The sequence below is a fragment of the Cynocephalus volans genome, chromosome 12 (assembly GCF_027409185.1).
Source record: "Cynocephalus volans isolate mCynVol1 chromosome 12, mCynVol1.pri, whole genome shotgun sequence".
Lineage (NCBI taxonomy): Eukaryota > Metazoa > Chordata > Mammalia > Dermoptera > Cynocephalidae > Cynocephalus > Cynocephalus volans.
Window position 1 is genome coordinate 40,957,046 of NC_084471.1, and position 18,080 is coordinate 40,975,125.

The following is an 18,080-nucleotide window of genomic DNA, read 5'->3' on the forward strand; positions in this document are numbered from 1 at the left end:
GGGAAAATTTAGAACACGTTAGGTTTTATCAATTTTCCCTATATATATATATATATATTCATATATATATATACATATTCATATATATATGTATTCCACATGTGTGTATATATATATATATATTCCTCTCTCTTTCTATATATATATATATATATATATTCATGTATAAATATATATATATTCATGAAAGTTTTTCAAATGGCCTTCAAGGGTTATACTCTTAATTAGCAAATAAGTACTTAAAAATTAATAACTGTTATAATGCATAAAAGAGCATACTTACCACACAGAGGTACAGTGAGAATGAAATTAGTGATCAAGAAAGTAAATTCAATGTAGGAATATCTAAGAATGACTAATACTGTATATAATATATACATACTCATAAAAACATACTCTCTCACACATATCTTTTATTTCACTGAGGTTTAATATAACAGCCACTAACTTGAAAAGAGCTAATAAGGGGAGGGACACAATAAAGATATACATGTGTCCTGGAATGCAGATCTTCTGAATTTCAAGTGTGGGAAATTCAAGGAGAAAATACATCTTGAACTACCAAGCTGAATGTAAATAAGTTTTTTAAAGAGATAGAAATTAGAATTACTTAGAGAGAAGATACAGTTTTACTACTGACACAATATAAAGATAAGAAGTTCCTGCAACAATTCAAATGGTATTTTATTCATTAAGTCATTCATCATTCAACAAATAATTACTAGGTTCTAGGCACTGTCCTGTGAAAAAAGAAAAAATCCTTGCTCTCATGAAACTTAACATTCTAGAAAAGGAAACAACACTAAAGAAGACAGATAAATAAAATATAAAGAATGGTACCAAGTAATACGTGCTGAATTTAAAAAGCAAGCAAAAAAAAAAACAAGGTAGTGATGAAGTGGTGTGGGCAGAAACATTTATATTTAGTATGGTTAGAAAAGATCTCACTGAGAGAATAACATTCTGGTAAAATGAACTGTAAGACATTTGGAGGAAAAATTATTTCAAACATAGGGTAGGCAAGTGGGCTTATTTTAGGCATTGACTCTTTCAGAAAGCCTTCCTAGACTCTATTTACCCTTGGCTGAGTTTGGTGCCTTTACATGTGTTTCCATAGAATATAACACTAACCCTATCATAATCCTTATTATGCTACACTAAAATCACCTGTTTACATGTTTTCTTAGCTTCTTTCAATAGGAAATTGGTCCATTTACCCTGTATCCCTTGTTCCTATCAGGGTTTGGCATACAAAACAAATATTTGTTGATGAATGATCAATCTTGAACTGGGCTCAAATCTTTGTGGAAAAAAAAAAAAAAAACCTTAATAAAGAGTTGTTTGAAATATTCAGACCTACATAAAACATGACAGTTCTGGATAAGCTCTGCTTCTGAACCATTTAGTAAACTTTTCAGATCTTTTATGTCATTAAGGCAATTTAGCCTGAAATTTGTTGGCTCACTAATTGAATAGACAAATACTAACTCAATCAAGTTTTACCTAGCCAGAAGCTCCCAGTATACATGACACAGGGGAGATTAACAAGTAATGTACAAAGGGACTTCTTTTTGTTTGTTCTCAGTGCATTACCCACTAAATCTTTCTTCCTCTGTCTTCTCTCCTTAATAAAATGAAGGCCACAGGCAACCAGGAACAGGTAATCAAAATAGCACACAATGCCTTCCTCTCTTTCCTAACAGTTCTTCCTTCGTTCAGTACTTTAGCGAAGAGAAGCCTCGGGAATCAGAGGCTATCAGCAGGTGAGAACAACAGTCCTTTCAAGTACTTCGATGTCAGGCTAAACTGAAACCGATGAACCAGTACAAATGTTAAAAGGGTCTAAGACACTAGACTCACGCTAGAAAATTCAGATGAGTTAGCGGAAAAGCTTATAAGTAAAATGTTCATGTAAAATTATCATATACACCCATATAATTAATTTAAAAAGAAAACAACCGAAAATGAGAATGGCACAAAACTCTTCTTATTTTAGGTTTCTCTGAAGCTTTTTCTTTGACTTTGATGTTTGATTATGTATCAAATCCAATATGTTGATATAGATAATATTATTATAGTATATAAATAAACCTCCTGATCTGTATATCAGTGAAAATTTATCAGTATCTTAGGCTTTCAAATTCAGAAAATGAGACTGTGGCAACATGCCCAAATCACAGGAACATGTTTTTAATCATAGATGATTCTAAAAGCTGAAAATGCAAACCTAAAGTAGAACATGGAGTATAATAGGTTTTCAGGAAATATACATTATCTTTTACAATAAAAACACATCCTCATATGAATAACAAGCTCATTCGGTAATGTAGTGTCTTCCCTGCTCAGCCTCAAAGTGCATTCTGAAAATTTCCTTCATTCTGAAAATACACAGGGTTCCCACTTACAGACCACCCCAAAATACCAAACAATATGTTTGTAGCATTATTTCAGTTTGTTTTGTTCTCTCTTGGGCTGCCCAGCATTAGAACTCCATTCCTATTAGCTTGGGATTTCCCTTGCATGTGTCCTAGACAGAGGCAAGGATTTTATGAAATCAAGAGGACAAGATTTTTCCTCCCGACTGCCTGCTAGTTTGCATGCAACCTACATTTGTCCAACCAGATGGTCTTACTCAGTCTTTCAAGCTAGAAAGAAATAGACTTATGGCAGTGAGTCTGGTTAATAGACAATTAGTGGGTTCTCCTTAACTTTTCACTGCTGTCCCTTCTCCCTTGAGGTCTACCATTTTTCTGAGCCTAGTTCATCAGTCTTCCTTTTTTGTAAGTCCTTTTGATGTGTAAATCAGGTAAAGTTAGGATTTGTTGCTGCAGCCAGGCTGATACCCAAATGGAGCAAGCTGGCTTAACTTTTCTGCCTTGTTTGTAACAATTCAGGATTGGGGAGGTAATTGTTTTGTCTAAGTTGCCTCTCTTGAAATCTCTTACAAGGCTAAATAGAAATAATGCTGATGCAGAAGAATATAACTTCAGAGAGTTGGAGAGTTGACCAAACTTTCTAAAAATTTAATGGAACCCTTAAATGAGTTTAAAGATCAAAAGGAGAGAATGCAATTCAAAAAGTTTTCATTTAAAAGAAAATGCTTCCAAACCCTAGTATGACAGACTCTGCTTAACCAATACTTCTCAACCAGTGACAATTTTGTCACCCAGGGGACATAAGCAATGTTTGGAGACATCTTTAGTCATTACAACTCAAGGAGGGGTGCTACTGGCATCTAGTGGATAGAGGTCTAGGATACTGCTAAATCTTATGCAATATACATAGACCCCACACAGCAAGGCATTGTCTAATCCAACATGTCAGTAGTGCCAAAGTTGAGAAATCCTGCCCTACACCATCATCTTTCTTTGAACCATATATAAATAAATGCTTCACAGAGTTAGAAAAACTTACCACAGCCCTCAGTACCCAAACACTTTTATAATTACTTCTGAAAACTTATTTCTACCCTAATGTTAAAAGAGAAAAATCTCATAACATATGTCAATATTGTGATCCACCTAAGAACCACACAGATGAGAAAGAACTTTAAGAGCAAATTGAGCAAAGGAAGGAGCTTGTGCAAAGAGCTGGAAAGGTCCAAGAGTGTCTGAGGGAATAAGAGGACATCCAAGGTGAAAAAGATGGTGTGCATGACCAAAAATGTTGGGAAATGGAGCTTGGAGGGAATGGATGCTGTGATCAGATTCCAAAGTGTCTTATACACACAGCAGTCTGGTTTTTACTTTATGAATAATAGCAATTTTTCAGGAAAAGATTTTTAAGTAGGGTAGAGAAATATGTTGTTTCTTAGGAAGAAAACTCTGAGGCCATTTTAGGTGACAATCTAACATGAGCCTACCCAGATAATAGGGAAAGCAGAAACTTCTTCAACAGTCCAAGAGCTGAGGAGTGACTGTGCTAAGATGATGGCAATGTATATGGAAAGCAAAGGCCAGAAGAGAATTTCACCATATTCTTGAGATTTGCTAATCTCTCGCTGTAAAATGAGCATATTTCAAGTACTGTGAAATGTAAATTAAAGTGATAAAGAAAGACTAAAGGAGTTAACACACCTGTTTTCTTTTCCAGTGTGCATTAGAAAAAAAATATGGTAACATATACCGATGCATTAAGAGAATTAAAGGTTATACAATGAGAATGTATGCTATTTAAGTAATTCCTATATGACTTTCAATATATAGAGAAAGTTCATGATATTACCTGCTCCAGGACTTCTTTATAGGTAATAGTTTCCTTAGTATTTGTTACAGGACTGTCATAGATGATAGCAATCTTATCCCCTTTACCATTTTCAATATGACGATCAATGGCATTGTAACAAATGTTAAGCATTCCTTCCACAAACCTGAAAAATAATTGAAAAGTAAAAGTAAATGATTCCTTTCAAAATACATTATTGTTTAACTAAGTTACTGTACGAGTATTTCTAGTTTCACAGAGCTGGCCTTAAAACAGTGTTTCCCAGTGCATGCTATGCCAGGTAATCATGGCTGCAAACTAGACATTTAAGATGGTTCAGAGTATACAGTTTTATTTTAATAAATATGTATTTATTTTGATGTACACTAGAAAAAAAATGCACCTCGCACTTTAAGCTGACAATTTTGTGGATTTTGTTGCTTAGGATGAACCTAGAGTACAGGTACCAAAGTAATCTATTTTACATAGATAAAATGAATCATGTATAGTGCAAGGGCATTAGAGATTTGAAAGGGCAAATAGTAGATGCATGACTAAAGTTTTGGTACCTGCTGCAAACAGACAAACTCACTGGAAAATTCAATTCTTCTTTGAAAGGTCCATACAGATTTTTTTTTTGTTTAAAAACAATGTGATACCTTCAATTACATGAAGAATACATAAGGTCTTTTCTTCATGTCTGAAATGCTTCATAATTTAAATAAATAATGGACATTGAATTATGTCCCCCCAAAACTCATTGGAGCTTTAATTTTGTCCCCCAAGTTGTATGTATTTGAAACTTGGCCCCCACTGTGATTGTTAAAGAGGATGGGAAATCCTATTACGGTAATTGAAAGGTGGAGCCTTGAAGAGGTGGTTAGATTGTAGAACCGTGCCAAGGGAATGGATTAGAAATGGTGGTTAGGGGTGTGATTCTGAGGGCTTTCAAAGAAGAGAGAGAAGAGTCTGTCTCTTTCTCTTGCTCTCTCTGCTCTGCACGTTTTGCAATGTGATACTCTGCCATCATTGAAGTCACCACCAAAGAAAGCCTTCACCAGTTGTGTTCTCTAGACTTTGGGCTTTCTAGCCTCAGAAACAGTAAGCAATAAATTTTGTTTTCTTTCTAAATTGCCAAGTTCTAGGTATTTTGTTAGAAGCAACAGAAATGGACTAATACAGACACACACACAAAATGTTCATTAATTTTTAAACACCTTTGCATTTCAGTACTCTTTGTCTCTTAATGGGTCAATTCCTTCCTCTGAAAGCACAGACATCATGTAGAAACATGCAGACACTTTTTAAGGACATATAGCTCATTTTCCCAAAAGAAAAAGCTTAGTATTTGCTACTTTTTAGGAGGAAGGGATTTAAAAAATATATGCAAGAACAGTAACAGACAATTTCTTCCAGTGTTAGACTACCAAATATTATAACAATGTTAAGTAACAGGAAAAAATATAACAAGCGAGAAGAAAAGTCCTGTTAGTAGCTGAGTATCAACTTCAGGTCTTCAACTAAAGAGCCATGTGTAAAGTGAAGCAGTGAATTAAAAGCAGCCATAGATACAGTGGCAGTACTAAAAATAATAGTTACAGAAGGCGGCAGGAGGAGGGATTGTCTTATCAGGGTCAAGTGACCCTGTACACTTCAATAATTCTGAATATGAATACCTACATCATAGCAAAAGAAGTAATTAATGGTTCTGCATTTCCAACTGCAATAAATCTCATATTTGTTCAAAAATATCACCTCTGCCTTTCACTCTATTTCCATCGAAAATATTTTGTGTCTTCCCTTTGGACCTCATCCTTGAGTGGAGACTATGTCTCTTGATTTGGGACTCATCCATGGGCTTATCAGCAGACATGATGCAAGCAGAGGCTTGCAAAGCTTTTGCATAATTGGGCTTGCTCTCCTGCACCTCTACCTTCTTCAAGAGAAGAGCCTCCAGAGTATAACTGTTCCTGTCCCTACCCTGGCACCTCGAATGAGCATTTACAGGCTGGAACAAAACCCAAGAGAAGCATGGAACCCATCCAGCCCAGCAGCATAAATGTCTTGAAGCCACACACCTAGCAACAACCATCCTAGATTAGCTGACTGCATGACAATCTGCAGTTACTCAGAAATAACTACTGAATACGTCAGGTTGAGGAGACTCTTGTGGTTACTTGTTATGCAGTATAATTTTGGTCAAAATTAACTAATACACAAATAAAAAGGTAAAGTTGGCTCAGCATTCTGTGGCAGAAATTAGGAAAGATGTTTTATAGAATTTCCCACAAAAAAATATCTTCATTTTTTGGTTTTTATTTATTTATTTTTCCTGAAAAGAACAAATTTCAGACACATGGGCTATTTACTTACTGGAACTTCTTGATGATATCATTATTCTTTTGTCCTTTAATCTACGACTCCTATTCTATCACTCTTTGTGCTCAATATTTAATTATGCTCATAACATTCCTCAAAAAAAAGAAAAAGGCTCCCTCAATTCCAGAGATTCATAGAGAACTCACTTTATCATTTGCCTTATTATTCTCCTACCTCTTTACTTGCTCCTTCCCAGTATCTTTTGAGGAGTCTCTTCTGCCTCATCTTTAATTGGCTGTGATCCCTCGCATTCTATATGCATCCCTTTGCTAATGCTACGCTCTCTCCCTGGGTGACCTTTATACTCCTATGGTTTCAACTTCCCTCTTCATCTTGTTTCTGAGCTCCATACATTTACAGCTAACAGTCTGCTGGACATCATTTCACCCCACCTCCACCCCACGGCCCCACGCCAACAACAAACCTGCTTCTCCTCCTATTTTCTTTCTTTTTTTCTTTTTTGCTGGCCAGCACAAGGATGGAACCCTGGACCTTGGTGTTATCATTCTCATCTTACTTTCTATATTTCATGGAACCGTGTTGCACCTGGTGGCCTAAATTAGAAAACCAGAAGTCATATTTGGACCCTCACACTCTGCATCCAATTAGTTATATGTAATGTCACATCTGTCATTACTGTCTCTGTAATTTTTGGTTCTCTCAGTGATCACCGATTTACAATGACCACCTCCTTGATTAGGAATCATTAATCTGATCCCATCCTCTCAGGCCATATCCCAATTCTGCTAGAATGTCTTTTCTCAATGTAAATATTGTCATATCAAATGGTGCTCAAAATCATTTAATACCTTTCCATAAAGTTCAGGATAAAAGATATCTTTAGATGACATGCAAAATTCATTCATCTACTCAGCTTCATTTCCCGTCATCCAATTTTGCACAATCCAGCTATACTAAATTACAAAATTTGCAGTCCCTTAACTTCAGTCAGCTGCTATTTCTGTGGCTGTCCTTCACCTTCACCACAACCTTCCCCAGGTGGTTCCAAAGCTCTGTGTTCATATCTCTACCATAGTACTTACCACACTGTATTAACAATAGGTTCACTTACTTAGATGTTTCCTTCATTATACTGCAGTCTACCTGAGAGCAGAGACCATGTCATATTCTCCTTGATGTCCTAGGATCTACTATGGCACTTTCCATATACTAGGCACTCAATAAATTTTTGACAAATGAATGAATGAAAACATTAGCAGGCTTTCAAGAAGCATGTATTTAGAATCCAAGTAGACTAGCCGGAAATGTTTTTGCTCTTCCATTTTAAAGTCAAGAGAATAGGGACTTAAAAAGAGTGACACCCAGAGCATTTGGTTATGAATTGGAGAAAACCATACCTGAAACCAAAGTCTTCAGACATCTGGACTGGTGTTCTAGTCCACAACATTTTTATTCATTCAGTCATTTATAAATAATGAGTTTTTCTATCCTCAGCTTCACCAACTCATTCCTCTTTCATTTCCATTCTGCTGTTGCGCCCATTCAGTGGGTTTTTCATTTTGGGTATTGTTATATTTAAGTTCTAAACTGTCCATTTGGTTATTCTTTATATATTTTACTTCTTTGCTGAGGATTTCTTTTTCTTTATTAAGACTTTTAAAACATTTGTTTCAACTGTATTAAAATTGCTTACCGAAGCATTTTTTTTATGATGACTACTTTAAAATCCTTGTCAGATAACTCCAAACTCTGTATTATCTCCGTGCCCACATCTATTCAATTGATGGTTTTTTCGGAGTTCTTGGTATAATCAGTGATTTGGGATTGTATCCTGGACATCCTGGGTTTTACATCATGAGACTGGGGCTTATTTAAAGATCTGATTTAAATCTGTTTTAGCATGCCTCCTCTGATGCTGTGTTGGTGGGGGAGGGAGGCATCTCATTACTACCAAGTGTAGGTGTAAGCCCCAGTTTATCACTAGACCTCACTGACACTCCTTGGGCTGAGAGGTCCTCATTAGTGATGGGCTGAGGTGAAAGTTCAGGCTCTCACTAGGTTTCCACAGCATCCTGGATGAGAATAGGAGGAGCTCCCCACATGCCTCCACCGACACTGCTGGATGGGAGAGCCTCCTTATCGCGTTACCTTAGCCAGAATGAAAATTGTGACTCCCCACATAAACTTATCTGACACCACCAGGGGAGGTGGCAATGTCTGGGGCACCTTGTTACAGTCTGGCAAGAGTAGAAGTCTAGAATCTTCACCAGGCTTTTACTGGTGAGGCTAGGATTGTGGCCACAGTAGTGCTTGGCTAGAATAGGGTGGTTATTATCTAAAAGTTTTCTGTCTTACTAGGCTGTCTCTTTCTTGGTTCTTTCGCCACGGAGAGAGGGTTTGTTGGAGCATTTTTTAGTCCATCCTTATTGGTGTTTCTGGCTTGCCAACTTCTCCAGCCCCAAGTCTGGGATATACGAGACAAAAAGAAAACCCAGGGGACTTATTGCCTTGTCATTCCTCATGTCCCAAAATTCCTAGGTGGTTGACCTTCTCTCTACCTTTCAAAGTATTCTTGTGTGTGCTTGATATGTAATGTCCCAGGTTTTCAACTGTGTTTAGCAGGATAAATAGGGAGAAGTGTATTTTCTCCATCTTGTCCTGAAATCTGAAGTCCCTAAATAACATTTATTGAACCCTTACTCTAGGCCGAGACTTCATATGTATTAACGCATTTAATAAAAAATAATCCTTTGCTATCAGGTAGGTACTATTATTAATCCCACTTTACATACAAGGAAACTGATGACAATAACTTGCTCAAGGAATCCTGATTATAGAACCAAGCCCTTAAACAATATATGACACTACTTATATAGGCAATATTCAAAGAACTTAGTTTGTTTTCAATTGTTTGCAAATTTGAGGTAGTTTCATGTTGAAATTACTAAACCTTTTTTGGGGTTTTTTGTAGTATCCTTAAAGAAATCTTTTAAAATTTAAGGATACCCTTTTGGGCAGGGAGGAAGAAGATACAAATGTAGGGAAGGGCTACAAGCAGTGTTAAGAAGAATTGTTGCAGGAGATAATAAATCGGCATGGCTCCAGAGGCAGCTACAGGTAATGAATACACCAACATAAATTGACTAAACTCAGAGATTGGTTTACTGTGGATGACTCAGCCAAGTGACCTGGAAGGGGCCTCCCAGCTCAAAGATTTGATTATTCTACTATGACAAGATTCTTATTTCATTTTAAATCAAATCATTTCAGTAAAGGTCAATTGAATGCCTTTTATGCACTGTCTCTTCACTGTTCCTTCTACATTTGTGGGCAGGTTTTAAATGGTTTTTCTCTTCAGATTATAAAAATATAACTAATGCTCACTGTAGAAAACTGAAAAACATACTTTGGAATTTTTTTTTTATTCTCTCTGTATGTAAACAATATTATTGTATAGACAGTTTAATATTCTGGCTCTATATTTAGTATTACATTATAAGCTTTTTCCAAGGGCCTAACAAATTCTTAAAAATTATGTTTAATGATGTTATAATATTCCATTCAACAGCTGTTCAATAATAAAGTGAACCTTGCATTGTTGCAAATTGCCTTCCACAACACTGTCATTAGTTTAAATGATCCTAGGATGATATTTCTTGTAGAGAAATATTGGTCACATTATTTTTTGTGTTACATTTGCAGACTAAATTTCTATAATCAAACACACACACATTAAATATTGAATCAATTTATATTACCATCAGCATTATCTGATGTCCATTTCATCACACTTCTTCAAACAGATTGTTTTCAATCTTCTTCAATTTAAAAAGTGAAAAATTATTTTAATTTTGTTTCTTTAGTTACTAATATTGATTAAATACAATGTCTTACCAATTTTTAAAAGCTCTTTATATAGGATATTGAACTTATGTCTGACATTGTTACAAACGATTTTCTCTATTCACTAATTTTAATTCATCATGTTTCCTGATATGAAAATATTTTAAATTTGTATGTACTCAGATGAATTCACCATTTTCCTCTGCAGTGTCTTTCCCTAAGATAATTTACACAAGGATACATCAAAAAATTTTTGGAAGAATAGAATTGAGAGATAATACGAATCTTCTCATATATTTTTGAAGTACTTTCGTATCCTCTCTTCTGATTTATCTTTTATATTGATCTCTTAAGTGTTCCAATAATTAATTCATATGCATGTATATGTGATCTGTACGTAATATCTGTTATTTGTTATACATTACACATATGCATTACATTAAAATAAAATTATATTTGTTTGTTTATCAATAGTCAATTTTCCAAGTATTATTTTATTATTTTATTTTGTTGGTAGCTGGCCAATACAGGGATCAAATCCTGGACCTTGGTGTTATCAGCACCATGCTCTCACCAACTAAGCTAACTGGCCAGCCCTCCCAGCATTAATTTTTGACTAATCCTTGCTGTCCTCATTCATTTGTGACACTCCATTCTTCCTATGTGTATTGGCATCTAATATATACCAGAGTCCTTTTCAGGGTTGTATAGTTTCTAAACGTAACTACTGGAATGTTCTGTCAGTAAAGTCTTATGAATAGCTCTCTCTTTGAACTCAGTCAATTTTCAGTTCTGTTGAAGATAGAAAAGACTTCATATTCTTTATCTTACCCCAATCCCCACAAAAATTTTTTCCATAGAAAATTTCAAGCAATCTAAATGTACTCCCAGCCCATTTGAATAACAGAAAAATTATCTATAAAACTGATACTAAATTGATAGCAATAGTGGAACAACTGATAATGGTGCCATCATCAGTCCAGAGCAGTGACTAATTTCTGGATATATAAAGAGGCAGGAGCAGAATGGTTGCTACATCCAGAAGTTATGGGAGACATGGTAGATCGAAGTATACTGATACACAAAAATGATTTCCATGATATTTTATATGTTGGTAAGTTAGAAAAAGAAAGAAAGGATAGGTGTAGAAAAATTTATACAACCAAAGCACAGAATACTCTACATTCATGAAGAATCTATAAACCCTAAGCAGGTTAAATAAAAAGGCCCACAAAAATCCCAACAACAACAGCAGCAACAAAAACTCTCTCTCATTAAAACTCTAAACTAACTCCAAGATCAGAGGCATATGAATTAAAAACGGGTCATGGGTGTCTGGATAGATAATTGAGATGTAAGCCATACACATTCCTCCCTCCCCTTACACTCACACACACATGCACATCGCACAAACTTTTACTGGCCTAGAATGTAACTTTGCGAGATGAGAGACTTTCTGCATGAAGAATCTTATAGAAGATGTAAGACTGGTAGAAGAGGAACAAGGCTCTCTTTGGAAGCCTAGAAACCCTCGATAGCATTGCCACCTGGAAATCTCCTCTGCTCCTTCAATCTTTCACAGGAAGAAGGACTCTAGTAATCAAAATCTGCATTCTCTGATGAGTGAAGAAAGACCCTTACTCAGATTCTGAAATGTACTCCACTCAGCTACCTGCATCTTGACACAGATGAATGTATGTGTGTGCATGTACATGCATATATACATAAATAGAGATAGAAGGATGGATAGATAGATAGAAAGACAATATAAAGCCGGGGTGTGGAGTGAGCATATTTTCAACATACCTAACAAGGTTAAAGGTACATTTGCAACTTTAATAATATTTAAAGTGTTCCTATAAATCAATAAAAAAAATTTAAAAATCCAATAGACAAGGAATCTCAGCACAATATCTGTTGACAAAAGAAAATGAGAATGGCCAAGAAGTATAAAAAAATGATGCTTAACCTTACTGTCAGGAGAATGACCATTAAAATAAAAATGAAATGCCATTTATATCAGATTGATATAAAGATGTAATACACAGTGTTGGTGAGAATAAAGAGAAACCAACACTCTGATGTAATGTTGGTGAGCAAATACATTAGTTAAGCAATTAGGAGAGCTCATAATCAGTATCTCTCAAGATTTTAAATTTACATCATGTAATACTATGCAATCATTAAAAAAAATGTAAAATCATTACATGAAACAATGTCCAAAATGAACTTTTAGCTTAGTCAAATCAAGTTGCTTGTGTGCATATCTAAGTGTTGTATAAAAACATAAGAGGGAGTATGGAAAAATGTATGAGAAAATATTAATAGGAGTAAATTCTGAGTAGAAGAAAAATTGGGGGGCAGTAATGGAGAAGGGTCTACTTTTTGTACAACAAAATTTCTGTGTCACTTGATTTTTATGAGCATGTGTTTATGCATTGAATGGGTGGTTTAAATATTTTCAAACAAAAAATATAAATTTTAATGGTTTAGCTTGCTTGTCTTTTGGTCTGAATGAATCATCGACTTATAGTCCGTATAATTACCATCAAAGAAAAGTATTTTAATTAAGTAAAAATATCATTTTTGAATTTTCTTTTGGTAAAATGAAGCATTTTTTCCATTTGTAACAACATCTAAACTCAGTTTTAAGAAATCAGAATGTGGGACATAAAAATTTTGTTTCTTTATATTTATGTTTCCCACCAGAATCAATCTCAAGCAGTTGAACAGCCAATAATAAATGGCTACATAGAAGCTTCAAATTACAAAGAGAAATCTGCTATGAGTCTGTGGTTGTCATTCCTGCTGCTCACCACAATTTTGGTCCTTCCTCCGGGCACTTCAAAGACTGCACTTTTATACCCATGTGAAATGAGGCATGGCCATATGGCTTGCTGTGGCTTGAGATACAGAAGTAACCAAAGCAAAGCATTCTTCAAGAGCCAGTGGGTGCTTACCACATTTTCTTCTGCCTGTACAAGGACCAGTGACATTCCAAATAGTGACTGCACCGTCATGCTATATACCTGAGTGAGGACAGGTGACACAAAGCAAATCTACTGAATAACCCAAGATAAACTTGTAAGATAACTGAGAAATATCTGGGCTATTCTAAACTGGGAAGATTTGGGGGTTGTTTATTTCCACAGAAAAACCTAGTCTATTGTGAGAGATACAAAAGTATTAAGATTCATGAATATTGGCAAATTTAAACAAACTTTAAAATTCGCATATTTTATAATTTAAGAAGCAGAGGGATGCATTCCAGGACAAATAAAATGGGAGAAATCTTAGCTTCTGTAAATACATAGTCACTACTGTTAAGTTAGATGTCCTTGGAAAGGTGTAAGCATCTGAGCTCTCAATGGTAGGGTGGAGTGTCTTCCTAAGGGGCTCGGTAAAGAAGAAAGCTCTTGAAATTCCTTTGGGACTTCTTATTACACATAATTTTCAATTTTCTGTGCTACCTTCTCATTAACTCCTGTTAACTTACATTCAGAATAAAAGCTTAGATTCAGCCCCATGGAGAAAATCTTCCTTGAACTTGATTTCTTCTGCTCTTCACTGTAGCCTACTCTGAATATCTTGTCGGTCCTAAAATTTAATTTATCCCATCCTGTATTTGATTTGGGCCTTTTTATCAAATAAGTTAGACAGGGCTTGTATTTGGCTCACATACTGGGCTCAGTCAATGAAGGTGGGTGGGTATCTACAGGGTTTTTAAGAGGTGGGGGCCTGACAAGTTCCATGGTCTTGCCCTTTGGGTGCCAGAAGAAGGCTAGTATCATATGTTCACATGATTCTTCCATCTATTTCCCATCACCACCAATTTCCAACCTCCCTTTGCTGAGAGTTAAAACTTTGTTATTTGAGTATGTATTTGTTATTTAAACATTATAAAAGGCAATAAAACTCTGACACTAAAAAAAAATGTCTTTTCCAGTGGGGGAAATAGATAGCATTTAATCTATTGATTTGATTATCCAGGTACAGATAGTTTAATTCGTAAAGTCTAAAATGTTTCTCTCGGCAGACCCCACCACACAGCAGAAGGCAGGAACATGCTGAAAACACCATTTCCATATGAGTGGCCCACCACAGCCATGGCCACCACAAAAGCAGCTTGCCACTACAGTTGCAGCCATAACCACCGTGTAGGTGGGCAGCCAGCCACTCAGCTGCATTGCACAAGAACAGTCACCAGAAGAGACCAGAAAATGAAGAGGAAGTCTCTCTCCTCAGGGTCCACTAAAGAGTAACAGAAGGAGTAACTGCTCTACAACATGACCAGACATCAACATAGAGACACTAGAAATACAAAAATCCAAGAAAATATGACAACACTGAAATAATACAATAATTCTCAAATACCAAATCCTATAGAGCACAAAACCCTTCAAATGACTGAAAAGAAATTCTAAGCAACAATGTTAAGGAAAATCAATTAGATTTGAGAAGAGTAAGTTAGACAACATAATGAAATGAGAAAAAAAGTCCAGGATATAAAGGAGGATGTTTATAAAAAGATTAATACTTTTAAAAGAATACAACAGAACTCATAGAACTGATAGATTCATTTAATATATTAAAAAACACAACCAAGAGCTTAAGCATCAAGGTAGAACAAGTAGGAGAAAGAATTTCTGACTTGAAGATAAACTTTCCTAAATAAACCAGGCAGGGGAAAAAAAATAAAAAAAGGAAGAAAGAATTTTTAAAAATAAATAAAATCTAAGAGAGCTAACAGATAGCCTTAGGCACACAAACATTTGGATTATGAGTGTTCCAGAGGGTGAAGAGAAAGGAAAATGTATTGAAAACCCTTTTAACAAAAGAACAATGAAAACTTTCCAGGTGTAAGGAGAGACACAGGCCTTTAGATCCAGGAGGTTCAAAGATCCCCAAACAGATTCAACCAAAAAAGATCATCTCCAATACACATTATAGTCAAACTTTCAAAGATCAGAGACAAAGAAAGAATCCTAAAAACAGCAATAGAAAAGTGTCAAGTCACCTATAAGGGAGCTACTGTCAGACTAACAGCAGACTTCTCAAGAGAAAATTCACAGGTCAGAAGGAAATGGGATGATATATTCAAAATACTAAAAGAAAAAAACTACCAACCAAGAATACTATACCTAGCTAGGTTGTCCTCAGAAATGAGGGAGAAAGAGTGAATTTTCCAGAAAAACAAAACCTGCAGGAGTTCAACACTTCACAAAAAGCCCTGCAAGAAATGCTCAAGGGAGTCCTGCATCTGGAATCTGAAAAACAACAATCACTACCATTAATACACACGAAAGAGCAAAACCCACTGGTAGAAAAAAAATGCCAGCAAGAAAAAGAAAGAAACTAAATCAAATCACCTCAAAAACCAGTATGTATCAAAGACAGACAATAAAAAGGGAAGAAAGGAATGAAAGATATTTAAAACATCCAAAGACAATCAATAAAATGCCAGGAGTAAGACAATACCTTCCAAAACAACCCCCTAAATGTAAGTAGATTAAGCTCCCACTCAAAAGACACAGAATGATTGACTAGATTAAAAAGCTATACCCAACTATACACTGTCTTCAAGAGACCCATCTCACCTGTAAAGACACACAAAACTAATAGTGAAGGAATGTAAAAAGATATACAATGCAAATGGAAATCAAAAACAAGCAGGAGTAGCTATTCTTATACTGGATAAAGTAGACTTTAACCAAAAACTGTGGCAAGAGACAAAGAAGGCCACCATGTAATGATAAAGTGATCTATCCAGCAAGAAGATATAACATTCATAAACATATATGCACCTAACACTGAATCACACCATTAGACCTAAAGAAAGATATAGACCCCAATACAACAATAGTAGTGGACCTGTACACCCCAATCTCAGCACTGGATAGACAATATAGGCAATAAACCAACAAAGAAGCACAGAATTTAAACTACACGTTGCACCAATTGGACCTGGCAGATATCTACAGAACATTTTATCCAACAACTGCAGTATATACGTTCTTCTCATCAGTACATGGAACATGATTGAGGATAGATCACATGTTAGATGACAAATCAAGTCTCAACAAATTTTTAAAAACTGAAATCATTTCAAACCACAACATGTTAAATTTTTACATTTTCAAAAATTGAAATTATTTCAGACCACAACAGATTAAAACTAGAAATCAATAACAAGCAAAACTCAGGAAAGTATACAAACACATGTATATTAAACAACATGCTCTGGAATGACCTATGGGCCCAAGAAGAAATTAAACAGGAAATCAAAAAAAGTATTGAAACTAATGAAAATAAAGCCACATCATACTAAAACCTGTGGGATACTCAAAGACAGCACTCAGAGGGAAGTTTATCTCAACAAACAATTACATCAAAAGAATAGAAAAGATTCCAAATAAACAACCTAATGCTACACCTCAAAGAACTATAAAAACAAGAACAATCTAATACCAAAAGTAGGAGCAAAAAGAAATAAGATCAGAGCAGAACTAAATGAATTAGAGACTCAAAAAATTATACATAAGATCAATGAAACAAAATGTTGGGTTTTTTTGTATTTGAGAAGATAAACAAAATAGACAAGTCATTAGCTAGGCTAACTAAAAAAAGAAGAGAGAAAACCCAAATAACAAAAATCAGAAACAAAAAAGGAGACATTACAACCAATACCACAGAAATACAAAACACTTCAGACTGGGGAAAGACTTTACGAACAAGACCCCAAAAGCACAGGCAGCAAGAGAAAAAATAAATGGAAGTGAGGCTACCAGAGGTGGGAAAGGGAGGGGAGGGAAAGTGGAGGGAGGTAGGGAGAAATTTGTAAAATTCGTAAAGGGCCACACAAAAAAAATGTTTATATTGTGTAATGAAGAAAACAACAACAAAATAAATTTTAAAAAACCTTTTAAGTAGATGTAAAGTAATAAAATAAAATAAAATATTTCTCTCTATTCCTCTATCCCCTCCTATTCCAAGAATAAAACTTAATATATTTTTAATAGTGTGGCCTATGATATAAAACTCTTTCAGTAACTGCCATATTTCATTTTGCATGAAATAATTGTTGAAAGTTCCTCCAACACAACAATATGTTTTTCTTAAATTTTATTTTATTTTGTCAATATGCAATGTAGTTGATTATTGTGGCCCATTACTGAAACCTCCCTCCCTCCTCCTTCTCTACCCTCCCTCCCAAAAATCTCCCTTCTGTTTGCTTGTCGTATCAACTTCAAGGAATTGTAATTGTTATGTCTTCTTCCCTCCACCCCACCCAGGTTGTTTGTGTATTTATTTATTTATTTTTAGCTCCCACAAATAAGTGAGAATGTGTGATATTTCTCTTTCTGTGCCTGACTTGTTTCACTTAATATAATTCTCTCAAGGTCCATCCATCTTGTTGCAAATGACAGTATTTCATTCTTTTTTATAGCAGAGTAGTATTCCATTGTGTAGCTATACCAGTTTCCATATCCCTCATCTGATGATGGACATTTGGGCTGGTTCCAACTCTTAGCTATTGTAAAGAGTGCTGATATGAACATTGGAGAACAGGTATACCTTCGACTTGATGATTTCCATTCCTCTGGGTATATTCCCAGCAGTGGGATAGCTGGGTCACATGGTAGATCTATCTGCAATTGTTTGAGGAACCTCCATACCATTTTCCATAGAGGCAG

At 35.3% G+C, this 18,080-nt stretch overlaps 1 protein-coding gene across 1 annotated transcript in view; it reads right to left on the bottom strand.

Moving 5' to 3' along the window:
* Positions 1 to 18,080, bottom strand: part of ACSS3 (acyl-CoA synthetase short chain family member 3) — a 186,972-nt gene that overhangs the window by 142,654 nt on the left and 26,238 nt on the right. The window contains exon 2 of the mRNA XM_063076153.1: positions 4,225 to 4,369. Within this exon, the coding sequence (XP_062932223.1) occupies positions 4,225 to 4,369 (145 nt within the window). The remainder of the gene's footprint in view (positions 1 to 4,224; positions 4,370 to 18,080) is intronic.